General features: G+C 48.3%; 6 protein-coding genes across 6 annotated transcripts; 3 read left to right on the top strand and 3 right to left on the bottom strand.

The window, feature by feature from the left end:
* Positions 1–452: 452 nt before the first annotated feature.
* N7478_010380 (uncharacterized protein) lies at positions 453–775 on the top strand (the record flags this gene model as incomplete). Its single annotated transcript, XM_056926594.1, is given in 2 exon segments — positions 453–504; positions 516–775. 2 exon segments carry the CDS (start codon positions 453–455, stop codon positions 773–775), a joined length of 312 nt encoding a protein of 103 aa, XP_056775964.1.
* Positions 776–841: 66 nt separating this feature from the next.
* On the bottom strand, positions 842–2,906 carry N7478_010381 (ENTH domain protein; the record flags this gene model as incomplete). Its single annotated transcript, XM_056926595.1, has 5 exons — positions 842–2,094; positions 2,150–2,261; positions 2,317–2,507; positions 2,563–2,800; positions 2,862–2,906. The coding sequence occupies 5 exons, from the start codon at positions 2,904–2,906 to the stop codon at positions 842–844; spliced, it is 1,839 nt and encodes a 612-aa protein (XP_056775965.1).
* A 1,849-nt stretch (positions 2,907–4,755) lies between these two features.
* N7478_010382 (40S ribosomal protein uS17) lies at positions 4,756–5,840 on the bottom strand (the record flags this gene model as incomplete). The annotated part of the gene is made up of 5 exons (XM_056926596.1): positions 4,756–4,824; positions 4,979–5,084; positions 5,148–5,172; positions 5,245–5,352; positions 5,666–5,840. 5 exons carry the CDS (start codon positions 5,838–5,840, stop codon positions 4,756–4,758), a joined length of 483 nt encoding a protein of 160 aa, XP_056775966.1.
* Positions 5,841–6,282: 442 nt separating this feature from the next.
* On the top strand, positions 6,283–10,931 carry N7478_010383 (kinetochore-microtubule binding complex subunit SPC105; the record flags this gene model as incomplete). Its single annotated transcript, XM_056926597.1, has 4 exons — positions 6,283–6,447; positions 6,517–6,871; positions 6,928–10,110; positions 10,168–10,931. 4 exons carry the CDS (start codon positions 6,283–6,285, stop codon positions 10,929–10,931), a joined length of 4,467 nt encoding a protein of 1,488 aa, XP_056775967.1.
* A 488-nt stretch (positions 10,932–11,419) lies between these two features.
* N7478_010384 (transcription factor domain-containing protein) lies at positions 11,420–14,775 on the bottom strand (the record flags this gene model as incomplete). The annotated part of the gene is made up of 7 exons (XM_056926598.1): positions 11,420–12,617; positions 12,675–13,217; positions 13,277–13,452; positions 13,518–14,014; positions 14,076–14,368; positions 14,467–14,627; positions 14,710–14,775. 7 exons carry the CDS (start codon positions 14,773–14,775, stop codon positions 11,420–11,422), a joined length of 2,934 nt encoding a protein of 977 aa, XP_056775968.1.
* A 905-nt stretch (positions 14,776–15,680) lies between these two features.
* On the top strand, positions 15,681–16,846 carry N7478_010385 (Dehydrogenase multihelical; the record flags this gene model as incomplete). Its single annotated transcript, XM_056926599.1, has 2 exons — positions 15,681–15,790; positions 15,934–16,846. 2 exons carry the CDS (start codon positions 15,681–15,683, stop codon positions 16,844–16,846), a joined length of 1,023 nt encoding a protein of 340 aa, XP_056775969.1.
* Positions 16,847–17,878: the final 1,032 nt, after the last annotated feature.

A 17,878-nucleotide genomic window follows, 5' to 3' on the forward strand; every position in this document is an offset into this window, starting at 1 on the left:
TGCAATTGGTCTTTGGAGTATGGATGATCGGATCCACTTCTATATACTAGCACTAACCTTGGAAGTACAACTCCTGACTCGAGGACTGGTAGGAAAATCCTACTGATGGCGGAATCTCCGGGATGCCATGAGCTACGAAGATGGATATACAAGTAACAGTAACAAATTGAAAAACATATAGATATCAAATTGAACAACCCACTATCGGAATCTGTTCAAACTACTGTGTTTCATCGCGCGTGGCTAATTGGGAATTCGCCCCTTACATGCCCAAGTAGTGATGGTGCGCCCGACTTCAACGGGGGTTTGCGGGTCACTTGGGAATATCACGGCGAAAAAGCGTATATGATCTCCCCCTGTACTTCAAAGTTTGTGAACTGGAAATTTATATCGGAGATTTGAATGGACTGTCGAATGTAACTATCAAATGCCACAACGATACAACATACAACATGCGCAAGGTAAATATTCTACGGTTTGCACGTGGCAAGGACGACATATCACGTAAGATTAAGATGGAATCGGTTGGATTATGAATATCATGTACCTATCTATTCAAATTGGTTCTTCCATTGCGCAACAGAGATTAGTCAGCTCTGGCATTTCAGTCATCAAGAGGCTTGGAGGCAAATATGCGCCACGCGTACACCAATTACTGTCGGGCAATGCAAGAGCTCATGTGGAACAAGGAGGGGGTCAATATGACGAGGACTGGGGAAATTTTGGAATACAACAAGAAAAAGATAAAATGAAGAGCTATGTAATGCAGGGATGATCGGGAGGATGGGGAAGAGAAGTAACCGTCGTTATGATTCAAAACTCCCAGACGCAATCAACCGGTTTAGGTCATGCCCGGTCGAGGGAAGATGGGCACGGTCTCTAGTTGTTCTAGTCCACCCATAGTACCATGTTGCCCGCTTGTTTGCCACCCTTGCCCGGTTTGTTGATGAATGAATTGACTCTGGCGGAAAGGATTCGTACTTCCCGTGGGATTTGGTTGCAAAGGTTGCAAGCCGGTGTTTTGAGGTGGTGGGACTGATGAGCTACGGGCAAACGGATTGGTGCCAGTGCGTTGGGGTTGGAGTGGTTGTGGCGACTGTGACTGAGGAATCTGAGGTACTTGAGGGATCTGCTCAGGTACTCCGAAGTTCCCCTGAGGCGCTGCCATGGAAAGTCGCTTTGCAAATGGATTCGTATTCTGCCGTTGTAGCGGGGTTATCTGCGTGGGAGCAGTGGCAGTTGGTCCTCCAGTATTCTGATTTATTAACATAGATTGGCGGAAAGGATTGGTGGGTGTGGATGGTGGCTGTTGAAGTTGTTGGGTCTGCATCGGCTGTTGTTGCTGAGCATATGAGGCGACTCCGTTCTGAGGAATCGGGGCCAGCTGGGACTGGTATCCATACGATTGTGGTTGTGGTGTGTACCCTCCGAAACCTGCACCAGTCGGCATAGCTTGGAGAAGCTGCGCCGGTGGTTGGCCAAATGGGTTACCAGTGTTCTGTTGCTGAACACCTCCAAAGGAGTTCTGTTGGTTATACCCCATTATCTGGGCCTGTTGATTCTGCTGTTGTGGGTACCCAGGTTGTCCAGTATAGAATGCCTGCTGGGGCTGCTGGAAGCCTGTTTGTTGCGCCTGTTGGAGACCTGTCTGCTGATATTGCGCGGTAGGCTGTGGGGCCACTTGCTGCTGGTTAGGCTCGATCGAATCAAAGAAATCAATGAGATCCGAAGGTGGCGGCTTCTGCTGCTCGGCCTGCTTGGGCGAGTTTGGCATCGGGGTTGGCATAGAATTGGATTGACTGGCAGCAAAAACAGATGAGGACGCAGGCGGTGCACGGCCTTCCTTCTGAATTCCTTTTCCAGCCATATATTCTCTTCGGCGAAGATCGAAGTCGGGATCATTCAAGTCATCCTCGAGGAGGCGGGCTAAGTCGGTAGAGGCATGTTTGAGTTTCGGGATTTCTAATCGCGTAGCAGACTGAAAGTGCCTTGCAACACCGAGAAACTGAACTACTTCCTCTGTCTGCTTGGTGAATGTTTTGTATACTGCCAAGGCGCGTTCACTATCCGGTCTTGACATTTCAAAATAATGCTCTGTTGGTGGCGGTCAGACATCATGCCGGGTGGAGATTAGGAAAAGATCACATACCCAAGACATTGATTGTACCCTCATTCATGACCGAATATAGAGTCAAGAGATCGAGGGTGAGAAGACGAAAAGCAGTCAAACTAATCTCATTCTCGGGTTCATCGGTCAACAACTATGTTCCAGGTTAGTTTCCAGATATCCCAGGTTCAATCTCGAATGTAACCCACATCACACCGTAGTAACGCCCTGATCTGTTTCTGTACGAATTCTGTCTCCCGCAGGAGGCCTTTATCCACCCCTAATCGCTTCAAACGCCCCGGGCCGCTTCGCACGTAGTCCGTCTTGGTGGCATCGAACGCCTTTGCGCGTGTAATAAGATATTCAGCGTATCGTCTGATATTGTGTCCCTGTGATTGCGCTGCACCAGTAGTCAGTACACCATGTTTCCCTTCGGGTTCAATTGTTGATCTCACCTTCGGAGAAATTACTCGGCGCAATCTTCTTCGGGTTATCAGAGAGGAAGGTGAGCGCAACATCTGGTTGGCCTTCTCGGATCATCAGGTGAACGATGATCAATGCTTTGAACACAATCGTCCATGCTGAGTCTCGGAGTCGATGCTGCAGGGTGCGAAAGACTTCGGCGACGCCCGCCTCGCCAGTATGGGTCGCGACAAGGATGGTTTCGACGTATTTAGATTTTGGGGCCGCAAGCTATATACAAAGAAGAGTTAATGTATGCTGCAATCGTGTTCGTTGGAACGGCATCAGTCACCTTTAACTTGGTGGCCCCTTTGACGGACTTCTCGAAACCGGTCATTGCGCTCGGGGGTTGGACCAGTGCCCGCTTCTTCAGTGGTGATCAATTGCGTGTGAACTGTTCTATGTGGCTGAGGTCTTTGACCAGAAACTGAAGAACCGGCTTCAGAAGTAAATATATTGGTAAGAGCTGTGGGGATGCTCGATCATCACCGATATCGCCGACGGGGGGGTTGGCTCATTGAGCCATCGCGGGAGCCTGGGGCAAGAACTACGGCGGCTTCTAAGTGAGGGACCAAAGCGGCGAATAACCACCGAATGGCAGGTAAATAGTAAGAAGGATAAGGATAAGGGGTTGGTTGAGAGTCGAAGTCCAAGGGTTAAAGAGAGGTGGGCGGGAGTGCTGGAGCGTTGCAGCTTGACTTTGGGTCGTGGCGGCCCAATCGGGTCTAGCGTGATTGGCCAGCACGAGGATCATCAAGTTCCGTATACATCAGATGCACTATGTACATCTATCTATACTCCGTCTCAGCATTCTCACCTTTTGCAATTTGATATATGCATTCAATCTCTATGTGCTAGAACTCCTTGCAGAGCTATTGACCTGCCGTTCAGATGCCATTGGATTTTACCGTTTTCTTCGGCAAAGAAAAACCGGGAAATTCCCGAAATATATACAAATGTTTGTTCCTATGTAGTACCATCTTAAATTGACCTCCCCTTCAGACTCAAAGAATCAAAATAAAAGATAGCACCGCCAGATAACATTTTTCAGGAGATGTATAGACCACAGGCATACTGAGGTACCTAGATCGCATTTAGGCGCAAGGATCTGGTGAACCTATCCACCTGTACCCTTGGATGTACTACTTGTTCCAAGGTTGTCTACATACGTAGTTCAAGTTTTCTTTGGCAAATTTAAGGCAAACAAATGCCAAAAAAGGGTGCGGGCTAGGGTCTAAGATTTATTTGCCGTAAGTTTGGGTACACTGGCGACTATGGGTGTGGCACACTGCCAGTGGTATTTGGGTTTGATGCAACCTATTATTTTACCGAGAGCAAATTGAGAATGTTCAAACCTACTACGTAAATATCGTGCTAGCAGTCAGCACTCGATATGAATGGCCCACGTATATAAGCCATGCTAGGGTATTTGATAAGCAGTTACTAGAAAGCTAATAAGGCGTTGATAGTAGCTAGCGTCTAGTTCACTTACCTTGCTATGGTATATCAGAATGATGCAAAGCGTTGCAAATGATAGTTTAAGGGTGGCCTTTGTTTGACGTAAAGGGACGATGATACACCGCACCGGTTTGTGCTAATTATTGTTCAAAGGTAAGCCCATATTGCTCTAAATTCACTCCATTCACTTCAATTCCATGACATGAATGAGGGTGACAGCGACTACCGTAGGCTTTGTTGTCAGACTAGCATCATTATGAGGAGTCCCAAGGAGAGTTCTAGTATCCTGTCCATTTACATGAATGACATCCAGTACAGGGGACATTTCATGATCTACGGTCCACAATATAACAACTTGAAAGACGTGATAGTGACACTTTCGGTCTACACTACAAAGCATGCAGAGGTTGAAAATATCGTAACCTCTCATTGTATCAAATCACAGCTTCAATAGAGCAGAACTCCGGAGAAAAATTAAACATGCAGTCCCAAGAATAGGCCCAGCCCACGGCCTTTTTGCCTGAGGTTGGCGTACGGGTTTCCATGGCAGGAAGATCGATGAAATATTTTTGCTTTTTATGTGGATACACATTCTTCAGCAAGGTATCTGGGACATGGAAACTCGTAAACTATCCCGAACCCCGTCCACAAGAAATTTCCTCTATCCAGTTGAAACCGCTTCCTTCGCCGTTATTGTCCATTCCGAGCACCCAGTTTTATTCAAACGCTTAGAACTTGCTGAAAGACTTGACAGCCTTGCCGGTGCGGGGCAGAACACGGAGGGTGTTGAAGCGGACCTGTGAAATTCATATTAGAGACAGATCAAGCCAAGATAGGTTAATGTCCGTGAGCGTGGAAGTGCAAATCAATGATTTTCGAATGTTGATATATTCATGACCGCATATCTCGCGCCAAACGGATATATTGTGGGTTTTCGTGTTGAGAACATACAGTCTTGGAAAGGGGACGGCACTGGCCAACGGTAACCCAGTCACCCTCCTCGACACGGAAAGCGGGGGAGACGTGGGCAGCGAGGTTCTTGTGGCGCTTCTCGTAACTGTTATTGTTGTATCAAGTCAGTCAAAATATTCATCTAGAGGTTATAACTTTGGACACGAACCGGTTGTACTTAGTCACGAAGTGGACTATTTTGGAGATAAAAGGTTAATAAGAGGTTGATTATGGGGTGAAATGGGTTGGTTTGATATGTCGCTTACGGTACTCGCGGCGAATGACGATGGTACGGTGCATCTTGGTGGAGACGACACGGCCAGTCAGGATACGGCCACGGATGGAGACGAGACCAGTGAATGGGCACTTCTTGTCTGTAAGGCATTGTTAGCAGTTGATCCTGTAGCGGACTGGCTGGCAGGTCTTCAAAATATCTTGAGTCTTTTTCGAGGAATCGCGGGGAATTGAGGCGGCGGTTTTTTGTTGCAGGTGAAAATTGACGCAAGGTCCAGCAACAGTTGCAGTAGCATCTTCAAACCATACAGCACAACGGCCTCCATACAGCGCTCTTTCTCAGCCCCGGCTCAACCATGTTCTGTATTTTGCGCCTCCCTGATGCTCATCCTCAAAAAAGACCGAAGTATTCGCAGATCTCGCGCGGGAGAAAGATTCGTAGGTCGTGCATACCGATGTAGTTGCCATCGATGGCGTTCTGGGGGGTACGGAAACCAAGACCGACCTCCTTGTACCAGCGGCGGGTCTGGCCAACCTTCTTGGAAGAAGCCTTGCTCTTGGAGTTGAGGAAGATGTGAGGCTGCTTCTGGAAAGCGCGCTCAGACTGGACGGTCAACTCGGTGGCCATGGTTGCGGTATTTTCCTGTCGACGGAGGAAGCGGGTGTCGAAGAGATTGGCGGTTTAGACGTCGTCGAGAATCAGAAAGGTTCGCTAATGGCGAAAGGGTTGGAGTGCGATTATTCTCTGTGTGGCCGCTAATCCAGTTTGGGATTAGCGCTAAGCGGGTTAGGGCTTGAAGTTTATATAATCAAATGATGACATAATCCGAGATTTGTTTACACTCACGTGATAAGCACGCGCCTCGGCGTGTTTAGATTGCATTATCAAGAGGGGAATGCGACAAGCTTCATCTTAAAGATCTGCCCCTCGCCCACGCCTATTCGCCCAGACAATGCTCGGGTGATCACCCATAATTTTGCGGGTGCCTTCCATCATGTCCTCTCGACCCGATTCCGGGGTGACACGCGTGCGCTCTCGCCGTTCCATTGCTCATGTACCGCGATCAAAGATGACGTCTGGACTGGATAAGGAGAATGCGATAGCAGATACCGGCGCAGTGCCACCCTTCGTTGCCGGCGCCAAAACAGCGCCCAAGGACAAGAAGTCTCGAAGCAAAAGTTTAGGTCCTGGTGGTTTGGATGCTCTACAGCATTCAAATGGTAACCGTCGCCAGGTAGGTGATAACCGGACTTTCTCCGCGCGCGATTTTGAATTGAAGAACATGCGCTCACAGAACTTGTAGTCAACAGCCTCTTTCCCTCTGAAATCAATCCTCAAGCCTACAGTCCCAGTATCTCCAGTGCGCAAAATCCCGACTTTTGAAGAGACTCGTCGCCGTACCCCAGCTCGCGATGCATCAAGCCAAAAAGGCAACACTGGTACCCAAAACCAGGAAGGGCTTCTTATCGATTTCGCGACCCCACCTCAGCCTGCTGCCTCAACTTCTGATGATACCACCAATCCATTCGACACGTTCAATGCCACCTCAGCCATTCGCGATGAAATGGCTGCCACCAAAGAACGCGATGATAAGGAACGTAAGGAACGCGAACGCCAGACAATTCTAGAGAAGCGAGAGGCACGACGGAAATCTATGGGTTCGTATGATCTTTTGAATATCGATAACATGATATACTGAACATGGATTTTATAGCAAATCGGCGCGTTTCCTTTGCCCCGGAGGCTACACTGCACACTTGGAATGTTGTCGAGATCCCCGATGATTCAACTTCCTCGTCAGCTGCCAACTCGACCAGACGTGCCTCTTCTACCCCAAATACCCAGCAACCACAGCAATCTCCGCAGAAAGAAGGCTCTTCCTCCCCCGAGAGAGATGCTGAATCCGATTTTGGATTTTCGCCAGTTCGCCGGGAGGATCTCGAACAAATGAGAGGCCAATCTGCATCTTCTGGGGAAGCCGAGGGCCCGACTGATATGTCCTCTAGTCCTTTCAGTGGAAGCTCTGTTTCTGGAAGTGAAGACACAGGCGCGCAGAGTTTAGTTGAAGAGGATGCGCATTCATCAGAATCCGAAGATGGCTTCGATGCTGAAAGCACTGCTATGAGCATAGATGATATGACAGCACGCTCTGCTGCAACTATGCGATCAGATGAAACTTCTAGCTCCAGTTCTAGTGCCAAGCTCAACGAGGCTTTGCGCCTCGCCGCGAAAGAAGCTGGCACCGAGGCCATCGACGATGAAAACGGAGAAATGACAATGGAGATTGCCGACGAAGAAATTACAGGCGCTTTTCAACCGTGGATCAAGAAAGGCCAGAGCTTCGACTGGGATGATATCAGTGCACGCCTTGATCAAGAAAACGTGAATCCATTAAAGGATGCATCAGCAGAAGTTGAAGCACATTCGGAGATGGGCGATGAAGATGAAGAGCTTAGTATGGATGTGACCAATGCTATTGGGCGTATTTTAGGCAATGGACGTCGGAAGAGTGCTGTTCCTAGGAAGTCTTTAGGCCAGGAAACAAGCTATGATGATCAAACGATGGAAATGACTACTATGGTTGGAGGTATTGCCGAAGGTCACTCCGCTCAACCCGAAAACGAAATGGAAGACGATGACAATGAGGACGAGGAAATGACCATGGAGTTCACTGCGGCTGTTGGAGGACTCTTGAATAGAGGATCTCATCAAACTGCACATACCGTTGAACAGCCGGCCGCATCAAGTCCAAAATCGGATCGTATGGATTTTGAACAAGACAATGACTCCGATGAAGGCATGGATATGGAGATGACGGGCGCCGTTGGTGGCATTCTGCCATCTGCTTTCCAAGTCCAGGACAAGGGCCAAGCCAAAGCACTAATGGAGCTTGAGTCTGACTCTGGACAGCTTGGGAGCTCATCTTTCCAAAACAACGTTCGAAAGTCTCCTGCTAAGTCTCCCGCCAAATCTCCCCTCACCCACGTTGCTGCTGTAGCATCCGAGAATGGAAGCCCTAGTCTTGCAAGCGTTCGTTCCCGACCATCGCGCCGGAGTTCTATCGCCACCTCAAGCACGCCTGGAACCCCAAGGTCTGCAATTAAAAGCAATTCTCCATCTAAAAAGCCATCAACCCCCTCGAAGCAGTTAACGCCTCAACAAAAACCCACCACCCCCACCAAAACTCCCCCGTCTGCCAATGTGAGCTTTAGGAGTGCCTCTCCGAAAAAGCTGTTTCAGCCCGAACTCAGACATTCTGCGGATAGAAGGCATTCTTTGCGGCGAAGCATTTTTGAACAAAATGCGGCCACGGGACAATCGACGCCTCGCATTGTTTTGCAGCCTCGCGAAGCCCGTCGCTCCTCTGGACTTGGAATTGACAAGGAAGGCCTTGGGTCTCCTCGTGTAGCTGAGATTTTGGACAGACGTCCGTCTCTTGGAGACAGCACGCCACAGTTCGTACCGCAGGAACATAAACGTGGCGGGGTGCGTTTCGAGGACCCCCTTAAGATGCAGGAAGATGAAGATCGGGACCGCGAAGAAGAGGAGCTGAGGGAAGATGGTCATACCCCTCCTCAAGTTCCAAATGGTGATGTGACCTCGAACCTCAGGGATATGATTTCAAAACTCAGTCCAAAGAAGAACAAAATCGGCAGCCGAAAAAGTCTTCACGTCGGTGCAGCTCGAGGCATTTTAGGCAAACGCCCCCTTGAGCTTGACCTGGATGAAGATTCAGAAAACTCCCCTGACCCCAAGAGGCTTCGTGGGAGGGATGTCAGCCCGGTCAAAGGTGTGAAGTTGCCAGCACCGACAATGAATGAGAATAAAAGCCGCCGATCAATTCGATCTCCCCTCCGCAGAGCTCATAGTTCTTCACCATTCAAAGGATCGCCGCTTAAAGGAAGCACTACTCCTACTCAAGAGCCCCGCGGAGCCCCGAAAACGGGCGCGACACCGCTTAAAGAGGGAATTGATGCCTTGCACATTGCTTCCGATCCTCAACAGCCTGATCCAAATGACGAGGATGCTTCAGGCCAGGACGAGGCAGCCTCTGATTTTGAATCTATTCAGCTTCAAGACTTTTTAAATATGACCAACATCCATTTCATGGAACTCACAACGACAAAGAGGAGGCATACCACTGCGCCCGGAAGTGCTAAGAAACGGTTGTCCAGACCTTCGAGTGAGAATGTGGCGAAGGCAGGAACGATCACGTTCGACGATTGCGTAGCTGCTGGATTCTGCACGGTTCCTATGCTTGAGCTATATCAACACTCATGTCGTGAATTGAAGTCTTACATTTCTGAAGGTCGACAAGTGATCCGATCTATTGAAGCAGAGACTTACACCGACAATCCACCTCTCTTCCGCGAATATGTCACAGCCCCGCCAGATATTCGTGTGATTATGGATAACCAGTTCCGTAATGTGAAGACGCATGCGCGATTTCTCAGTAAAGCTACATGGTATGAATGGCGCATGAAGCTCTTAGAAGGCCTGATGCAAGGTCTTCATCGCCATGTAGATGATATGAAGGCCGATGATGAGTTGCTTTCTAAGCGCGAGGAACTCCTGGGCACTCATGTGCCTCCCCTGGTAGAAAAGCACGCAACACTCGAAGGTGTAGCAACAAATCTACAGCAATCAGTGGAGGAGATGGAGAATTGCGATCAAGATGAGCTGCGAGAAATACGCCAAAAACTGTCCAACATTGAGGATGAAATAGAGGCCAAGAAGCGCGAGCTTCAACAACTACAGGGAGAGACCGAGGAGAAGACCAACATAATAGAAGCTGGTACGGAGATTCGCGAAGAATATATGGCTCAGATCCAGGAAGCCGAGAAGGTCAAAGAAGAATGCCGAGGTTGGAGTGCTCGTGATATCAGGGAGCTTAAAGGTGAGGCTGGCTGACCCGGAATTTATCGTGAATTGCATTATCTAACTGAAAAAATAGCATCCGTCCACAAGATCGAGCGACAGACAGGATGGTCTATCACCTCTGCATCCCCTGGAACAGACTCTTCCAGTGTCCCCATGTTGACCATGTCATACCGAGGACAACTACAAATCAAATTCCACCCAGGCGCATTCGCTACAAACAACTCCAATGCCGCCGACAAGACCAATCTTCCACTCGAGCTGACTTTCACCAGCAAGAAAGCGGCTTCTGCAATCGCTTCTCTGGTATTGCAGTCCATGCAACAATATCTCCCTACTATCCAGCAATCTAAGATTGCTTCCAAACAACTCCTCCACTTCATCTCTACTGCATGGGACCGCACTCTTGGTCTCGAAAATGAAGCTCGCATGCTCGAATTCTGCGGTGTCACTCGCCTGACCCTTTCAGATCCCAAGAACAACATCTCCCTACGGGCACGCTGTACCCTCCTCGGCAATGGTATTCCATCAACATCAACGCCGAGCCGCAAAGGCGCCGCGACCCAAAACAAAGGCGCCAAGCGTATAGATGTCGACTTTACCGTCCGCACATGTATTAATACAAACAAGGATGCCACTGAGGGAATTGGTGGTATGGACTTCAACATTGACGTCCTTGCGACGAAGGTTTATGGCTTCGGTTCTGGAAATAAGTCCGGTCTTCCAGACAAGGATATGCAAAGCATACTTGGCAAGGGACTTGATGATGCAGAGGCTGGTGCTCTTGGGAATGGTGTTTGGTGTAAGGCGGTTCAACAACTTACCGGGTCTGTGTTTTAGTTGATGGTGCTGGGTGCGGGCGAATTAATTATTGATACCTCTGGGTTTTGCGACGCTTCAAGTGATGGAATGGAACGAGAGCGAAGGAGTTAGGGTATTTTTTTTCTTTCCGATTTGATGATTATGGGTGTGAGCGTTACTACTACTATCTCAAGGGATGTTTATTATTGAAATGACTTAATTCTTCATTCAATTCCAAGGTTCGAAACCATAGGCTTGCTTGTGATGAGCGTAGGGTAAGACCGTGACCTTGGGATATACAATTAGAGCATCAAAACCCAATTGGTATTTTGATCATTTGTTTCTTTTCGAGCAGTCTATGCATCCATTATCATCATATCATACCGTTCCTTGTGCATTCGGTACCTAAGTACCCAGCTAACAAATCAATGTGATACACATGTCAATCTCAATCACATCATAAAGGAAGGTGGAAAATATACCATGAACAAGACAAATAGCCAACAGGTATGCAAAGCCAAAGGTCCTCACGGAAACATCCCCAAAAACGGATTCGAAAACATCGACTGCGAGTATTCGTTGTCTTGAGGATCCTGATCACCATCCGGATCCTGAGCCGATAGTACATCCGCCGGCATGAAATTATATCCCATTATCTGAGTTCCATATCCTAGATAATTGGCATTGGCGTTGGCACTACCATTGCCATTCACAGAAAAATTCTGATTTTGATTCTGATTCTGGCTCTGGCTCTCTGCCTCCGTCGTGGCATCTGGACCGTTCAAAAAGGACTCAGCATTTAGCACAGGCATAGAATTGTTTTGCGGAGCAGAGGCACCCGATGTATCCGTTCGGAAAAGACCTGCCCAGAGATCTTCGCCGAATTGCCAGTCTGCTGTTAGTGGGACTTGCCATGAGTCGGGGAACATGGTTGGTCCGGGCCCGCCACTACTGGCTACTGAGTAGGGGCTTTGGGTGTTGTCCATAGGTGAGGTTGTTGATCTGGAGTGGTCTTCTGCCAGCTGCCAGGATGGGTAGGTGTTCATGTTTGCTCTCATATTGTTTAGGAGAGCTATGTTTGCTCCGTTTAGGTCGCTTAGACCTAGGCCTGATGGATTTGAGGCATTGGATGTTTGTAATTGTGGCTGTGGCTGGATTTGGGTTCGGTGACTTTGTGTTTGTGTGTTGGATGAGTCGTTTGGACTGATTGGGACGACATATCCTAATGAATTGACGGGTGGGAATCCTTCAATTTCTTCTGGGAAACTGCTATCTGGAACATTTGAGCGAGCATTGATTGATGCGATACTTGAAGGGAGTGGAGCAGCGGGTTGACGTGGATGTGTATCTGCATTAGAGTTTACTGTAGGTCGATTCACCGACCCGCGGCGCCGACGGCGTGGTTTTGGATGGGGCGCTGATGCTAAGCGAGATGCATGTCGTTTTGATACAGGGGATTCTTCCTGTTCATCTTGGTCCTCTGCGCTTCGGGCCCGTTTTTCATCTCGGTCGACAGCTAGTCTTGCTATGCGTTCTAGCGTGGCACTCATGCGGGTCATGAAGCCTGCGTAATTTGCTGGTCCATCGCCTGTGGCTAGGGATGCAAAGAACGTTGCGGCCATATTTAGGGACTGAAGATCTTCTTTGACACTTGGGCCGTGGGTATCACGGAGGATGGTGGAGAATATGGTCGCTCCTGCGAGGAAAACGTAGTATAATAAGGACCTAATTATTGTTAGATGAGTACATGGTTCGAGTAAAGCAGGTTAAACCAAAACTTACCAGAGCCATGCAATGTCTCCCCATGGCATATTATTCACCAATCTGAGTGTATCTCGAGCTGCCGTTGTGCAAATAAGAGCCGACTTGGAAGCCTGTGCTTTGCTGAGAGCCTTTACCTCGTCCGATTCATCCTCACGGGCTGATATTAAATAATTCAAAAGGAGAGGTATTCGGTGAATCATGATCAAAGCATTGTAGTAGACGAAATGGAGGCCAATAGACGCAAAGCCAAAGAGGAAGTCCTTTTCACCCGTGTTCAAGTTCGGTACTTCGGCGAAGGGATAGTCTTTCCTCCATTCCTCAAGTTCACTATGAAGCTCTTTCACAGTTTGATATATCTCATGAGGTGGTTTCAGTAATGACTTGGCCGAGTACAGTCTGCAATAAATTCGACTTTTGATTAAACACATGCGGCAAAGTCGACGGAAAAATGGAATGTTGGTCGACACTTCCGAGTCCTTATCGTGATCCATTTCTGTTGGTAAAGGCACGTCGAAGTCATCTGGATGTTGGGAGGGGGCATTTCCAGCCCGCAAGCATGTACTGAAGAGGCCAAGTCAGCAAGTGGAACTGGGTGGGAATTATCATGGGGATAAAATTACCTTTGATCAACGGTAAAGGCGACCCAGAACACACGTCGCCTTTGCTCTTGTTGAACGGGGCTCAAGTCTGGCCTGGCAATATTACGATGAAGTCCCATCCTTTGGCAAGATCGCATCGCTGCTGTCATAAACGGCAGTGCAAATTGAGTTCCCGAGTTACCACGAAGAAAGAATCCCTTGATAAAAATGATTTGTTAGAAGAGGATATTGTGGTGGGTATAAAATGCAAGACTGAGCCTACCATGCTAATCAAAGCCTGCACACTCAACAAATCCGTACGCCGTAATGCCAGCTCTGTGAAGACTGACATGGCATTTTTAAAGTATAATCGGGCCCTTTCGCGATCCTTTTCTGGTTTCAAGCTGTTCGAAAACCGGAATTCATAAGCTAGACATATCACGATGTTAATACTAGCCCATCGCGCAGCATCATCGCAGGTCTGCTGCGTGTACTGCCACTCTACCATTTTCATGAACGATGCCTCGTGATAGATTGGAAATAGACGATTGGCAGTTCGAAAGAAGTCCTTTATCAAAGAGAACACTTCAGATCTTGGCGGAAGAGGTTTATAGACCTGGGAGGCGAAGAGATCATGAAAGACATCTGGACGCCATTGATTCCAGGGACTGTCGTCAACAGAATCAGGCGATACAACATTTAAGAAATTGGCTTCGCCTGTTTTGCTCTTGATCCACTCGATTCCACCTCGGGATAGAATGGATAGTGAACAACAACGGCCTGATATACTTGGTTAATGGGAGTCAGAAGACTGAAAGGAAAAAAAAAATGGAATGCATACCGAAGTATCGAGAGTCATCATTTTCATGTCCTCTGAATATAGGAGTATCGGCGATATCGCCACCCCCCGGAAAGCGTGCAGCCTCGCAGTAATCCGAGTTTGCAGAAATATCTGACAATTCACCTGATGATCGTGGACGCTTGCTACTTCCTTCATAATCATCGGTGAGCTCTTCATCCTCATCCTCGGAGAGCGCATTTGAACTGATATCACTTTCATGCAAGATGCCAGCTGCCACAAGTAGCGATTCGACTCTCTCCAAGCGACTTTTTAAAGACTGCACATATTGATCACTAGTAAGAAGTCAGCTTAGTATAAGGGCAATCATGAAACGTTGTTTCAAACAGAAAAGGGGGGCCTTAAAATTGTGATATAAGATTGTGGGGCTCACCTTGGTAATTCCTCATGCTCCTCATGGGGTGGCGAGGCCTGCTGCTCCTGTTGCTGCGAGGGAAAGACACATTTGCTTTTACGGCGAATACATTGCACACAGATTAAATTGGGTCCTTCCACTTCACACTTAGTCTTCTTCCGATAACACATATCACACGCCTAGACGACCAGTCAGCACGGCACCATCATGATATCTCCAGCGACAGCGGGTCTAACCGGCAGCACCGGTAGCGCAACATACCCTTTGGCTTCTTCTCCGCCCGACCGAAGAAGTGCCGGGTGGTATGGTGGAACCACTTGAGTGCATTTTCCGGGCGGAGGATTTGCTCATATCATCGCGGGGGGTTATGCTAACAGATTGACGCATTGCGTTGTGCATGTCCCCCAGCGGAAAGTGGTCCGTTCGATGGTCATGCCAAGACTTTTGGTTTGATTTACTTTAGCGCGCGCCACGAGCTTGTTTGTTTGTGCGGGAAGGAATGGTACTTTTTGGTTTCTTGCTTGATTATTGAGTGTTAGGTTGAGACTTTGATATTGCCTAGGAATTCATTTGAGATAAGGTTGAATTCTGAATTCTGGGGATTTGTCGTTGGCTCGGAGTCTCGGGGCTCCGATTCCCGGGTTCGATTTTGTGTGGTCTGGGGTACTTGGACGGAACCTCCACAGTCTGTTGGGATATGAGTAAAGGCTTGTACTATCTAGGTATCTTTCTTCGTAGATCCATCTTGGTATTTTCGAGACTATTTTAATGGGCTTGGAGTTTAATTTAACTCTGTTTAACTTAGTTCACTGTCTGAATATTCTAAAATGTCCTCCGGTGTTAACCTGAGTGATCTAAACGTATGTCCGGAATGACCGCGGATGGTCAGGGTCTTGGGGTAGATATTTGAAAAGGAAAGGAGGATATCAGTGCATATTTAGTGAAGCCGGCAACTTATATCCGGTATGTACCTGAGAGGAGAGGTAGATCATACAGAAATACTAGTAGTAGTGACATGTCCTAGCTTGAAAGAGTCGAGGACCGGGATCTATGAGCTTAACTCCGTTGAGGCTAATTACTATCTTTGCGAGACGAAGCGCTGACAAATGCCCCCGCCAGGGTAAACAGAGATAAGATATACCAGTATTTGATCGTTAGAAGGACTCCAAACTTTCCGAGATTGTGAATTTAGACTTAGAAAAAATTTATCTTTCCAAAAGACATTTGACACCATGCGTGCGGTGACTGTTGGTATTCTCTCCATCGGAGACATGGGTCTCGGAATGGCGAGGTTGCTCAAGGCCCATGGATATCGTGTGAACACGGTCGGAGAGGGGAGAAGGTACGTTTTATGACCTGACCTTCCGAGGTTCATGCTCTACGAAAAACAAAACAAAAACAAAACAAAAACAAAAAACAAATTCAAGACCAAGATTAAGACCAAATCAAAAGTCAAACCCACTGATACCATCCTACTCTATGTAGTGAACACACTTTAGCACGAATTACCGCCGCCGAAATCGAGGTTTTACCATCCGACCAGGAACTAGTGGTAGAGGCAGACTACATTTTATCGATTGTGCCTCCTCGCGATGCCCTAGCCATAGCCGAACGTATTTCGCATTCATGCAAACAAATGGATACCGCGACAAGACGTGAGGCACTAGAAGACGTGAACGGTCGGCCGAGTCGCAGCCCATTGTACTTTCTCGAGCTGAATGCAACCCCCGGCCGACTAGCAGAGGAAATGGCCGAACTATTTGTAATGGATATAACAAATGCGACCACGTCAACCGAGGCCTCGACTCATTGCCACTTTCTAGATGGTGGAATCATTGGAGGCCCGCCGTCCCGAAACACGGAGGACGGTAAGTGGAAGAAACCTAGCATAGTACTCTCGGGATCAGTGGACCTACCCTCCACTTGGGCACCGCTGGCGGAGGTCCTAAATCTAAAGCTAGTGTCGGAGCGGATTGGAGCAGCTTCCACCTTGAAGTTATCCTTTGCGGCGCTCACCAAAGGTCTGACGGCATTATCGATCATGTCGTTCTCCACTGCCCAGCGGGAATCACTTTTGCCGGAGTTGCTGGAACATCTACAGCAGTACTCACCTCATACGGCGGCGTTAGCTCAGTCTGGTATCATTGGGATGAGTCCTAAGGCGTATCGGTGGGTTGATGAGATGCGCGGAATTGGTGAAGCGTTTGATCGTGAAGGTGGATGGGATGGAGTTGGAAGTAGTGTATATGGCGGGTTTGCAGAGATATACCGAAGCGTGGCCGAAGATACCATTCTGGGACAAGAACGAGTCGAGGCAAGACAGCGTGGGACTAGCGTGGAGGATGCAGCCACGATCATAGCTCAACGTCAGGATCGGTCCAGGGTCGGGGATACATAGAAAAAAAATGCAAAATGCAAATCACGACATCGCTTGGGCTATGTCATAGGGATAAGCACACTGAGATGCTGTATGAATGGGACGACGATCACGAAATTGTGTCGAGCACGGAATTGTCCGTACCTGGGACCTGTACTGGATCCATAGGTCGGAACCATAGGTCCACGGGTTCTAGAGTTGATTAGCTTCAATGTCTGGGATGGAGTACACAGTTGTACTGTACATAAATTGGGGGGAGTTCTACAGGCGTAGAGAGGCGCTAGAGTCTTTCGATCCCGGCCCCCCTTATGGATCCCATGGGAGAAGGAGCCAAGCTTCCATGTAATTACCTTCGGTACAAAGCGCCAGAATCCAGTCCGCGTCATCGGAGTGGGAAGTGGATCCAGAAATTGTCCCGCGGCCCCATCACATTTCTCACACACGGAAGTGGAGTTGTTTGAGTCTGGTTCAGTCTGGTACTGAGGATGTACTGAGGATGTACTGTTGTGCCCAGATGTTCTGATTAATCGTGACAAGTGATCAGGGACCCATTGCTTAAAACTGAAGTGGTCATAACGAGTGCTAATTTTTTTTTATACTTCTTGATCATTTTATATCCCTTTTTTTCTCCGCATTTTGTCTTCCCCATATAATACTGATCATTTCCATCTCGACCCAACCTTTTCCCAGTCCTCGTATGTCTGTAACTCGCGAGCGGTGAGGAGGCGCAGCGGACGAACCAGAATTCGCGATCACGACATTTCTCCATTCTATCAGATCATCGACTAGTTGATCTCGAGGCTTGAACTTGTTGCTTTACGTCCCTTCTCTCCTCTCCCTTGCCCCCCTCTTTACTCTCTTTGCCCTCTTTGCCCCTTTTTTTTTGCCTTCCAACGTCCAATCCTGATTCGTATTGTCCGCGTTATGCGTGTACACCCGTGCAAAGGTGATCGTGGCCGAATCTACCTTTACGCCCCCCAATTCCCCCAATCTCCGAGGTTATAATTCGTCCCTGTCATTGTATGCCAATCCCAGATTTCCGGACAACTTGCT

The sequence above is a fragment of the Penicillium angulare genome (genome assembly GCF_028827245.1).
Source record: "Penicillium angulare strain IBT 27051 chromosome Unknown utg000007l_segment0_segment0, whole genome shotgun sequence".
NCBI classification, from domain to species: Eukaryota; Fungi; Ascomycota; class Eurotiomycetes; order Eurotiales; family Aspergillaceae; genus Penicillium; species Penicillium angulare.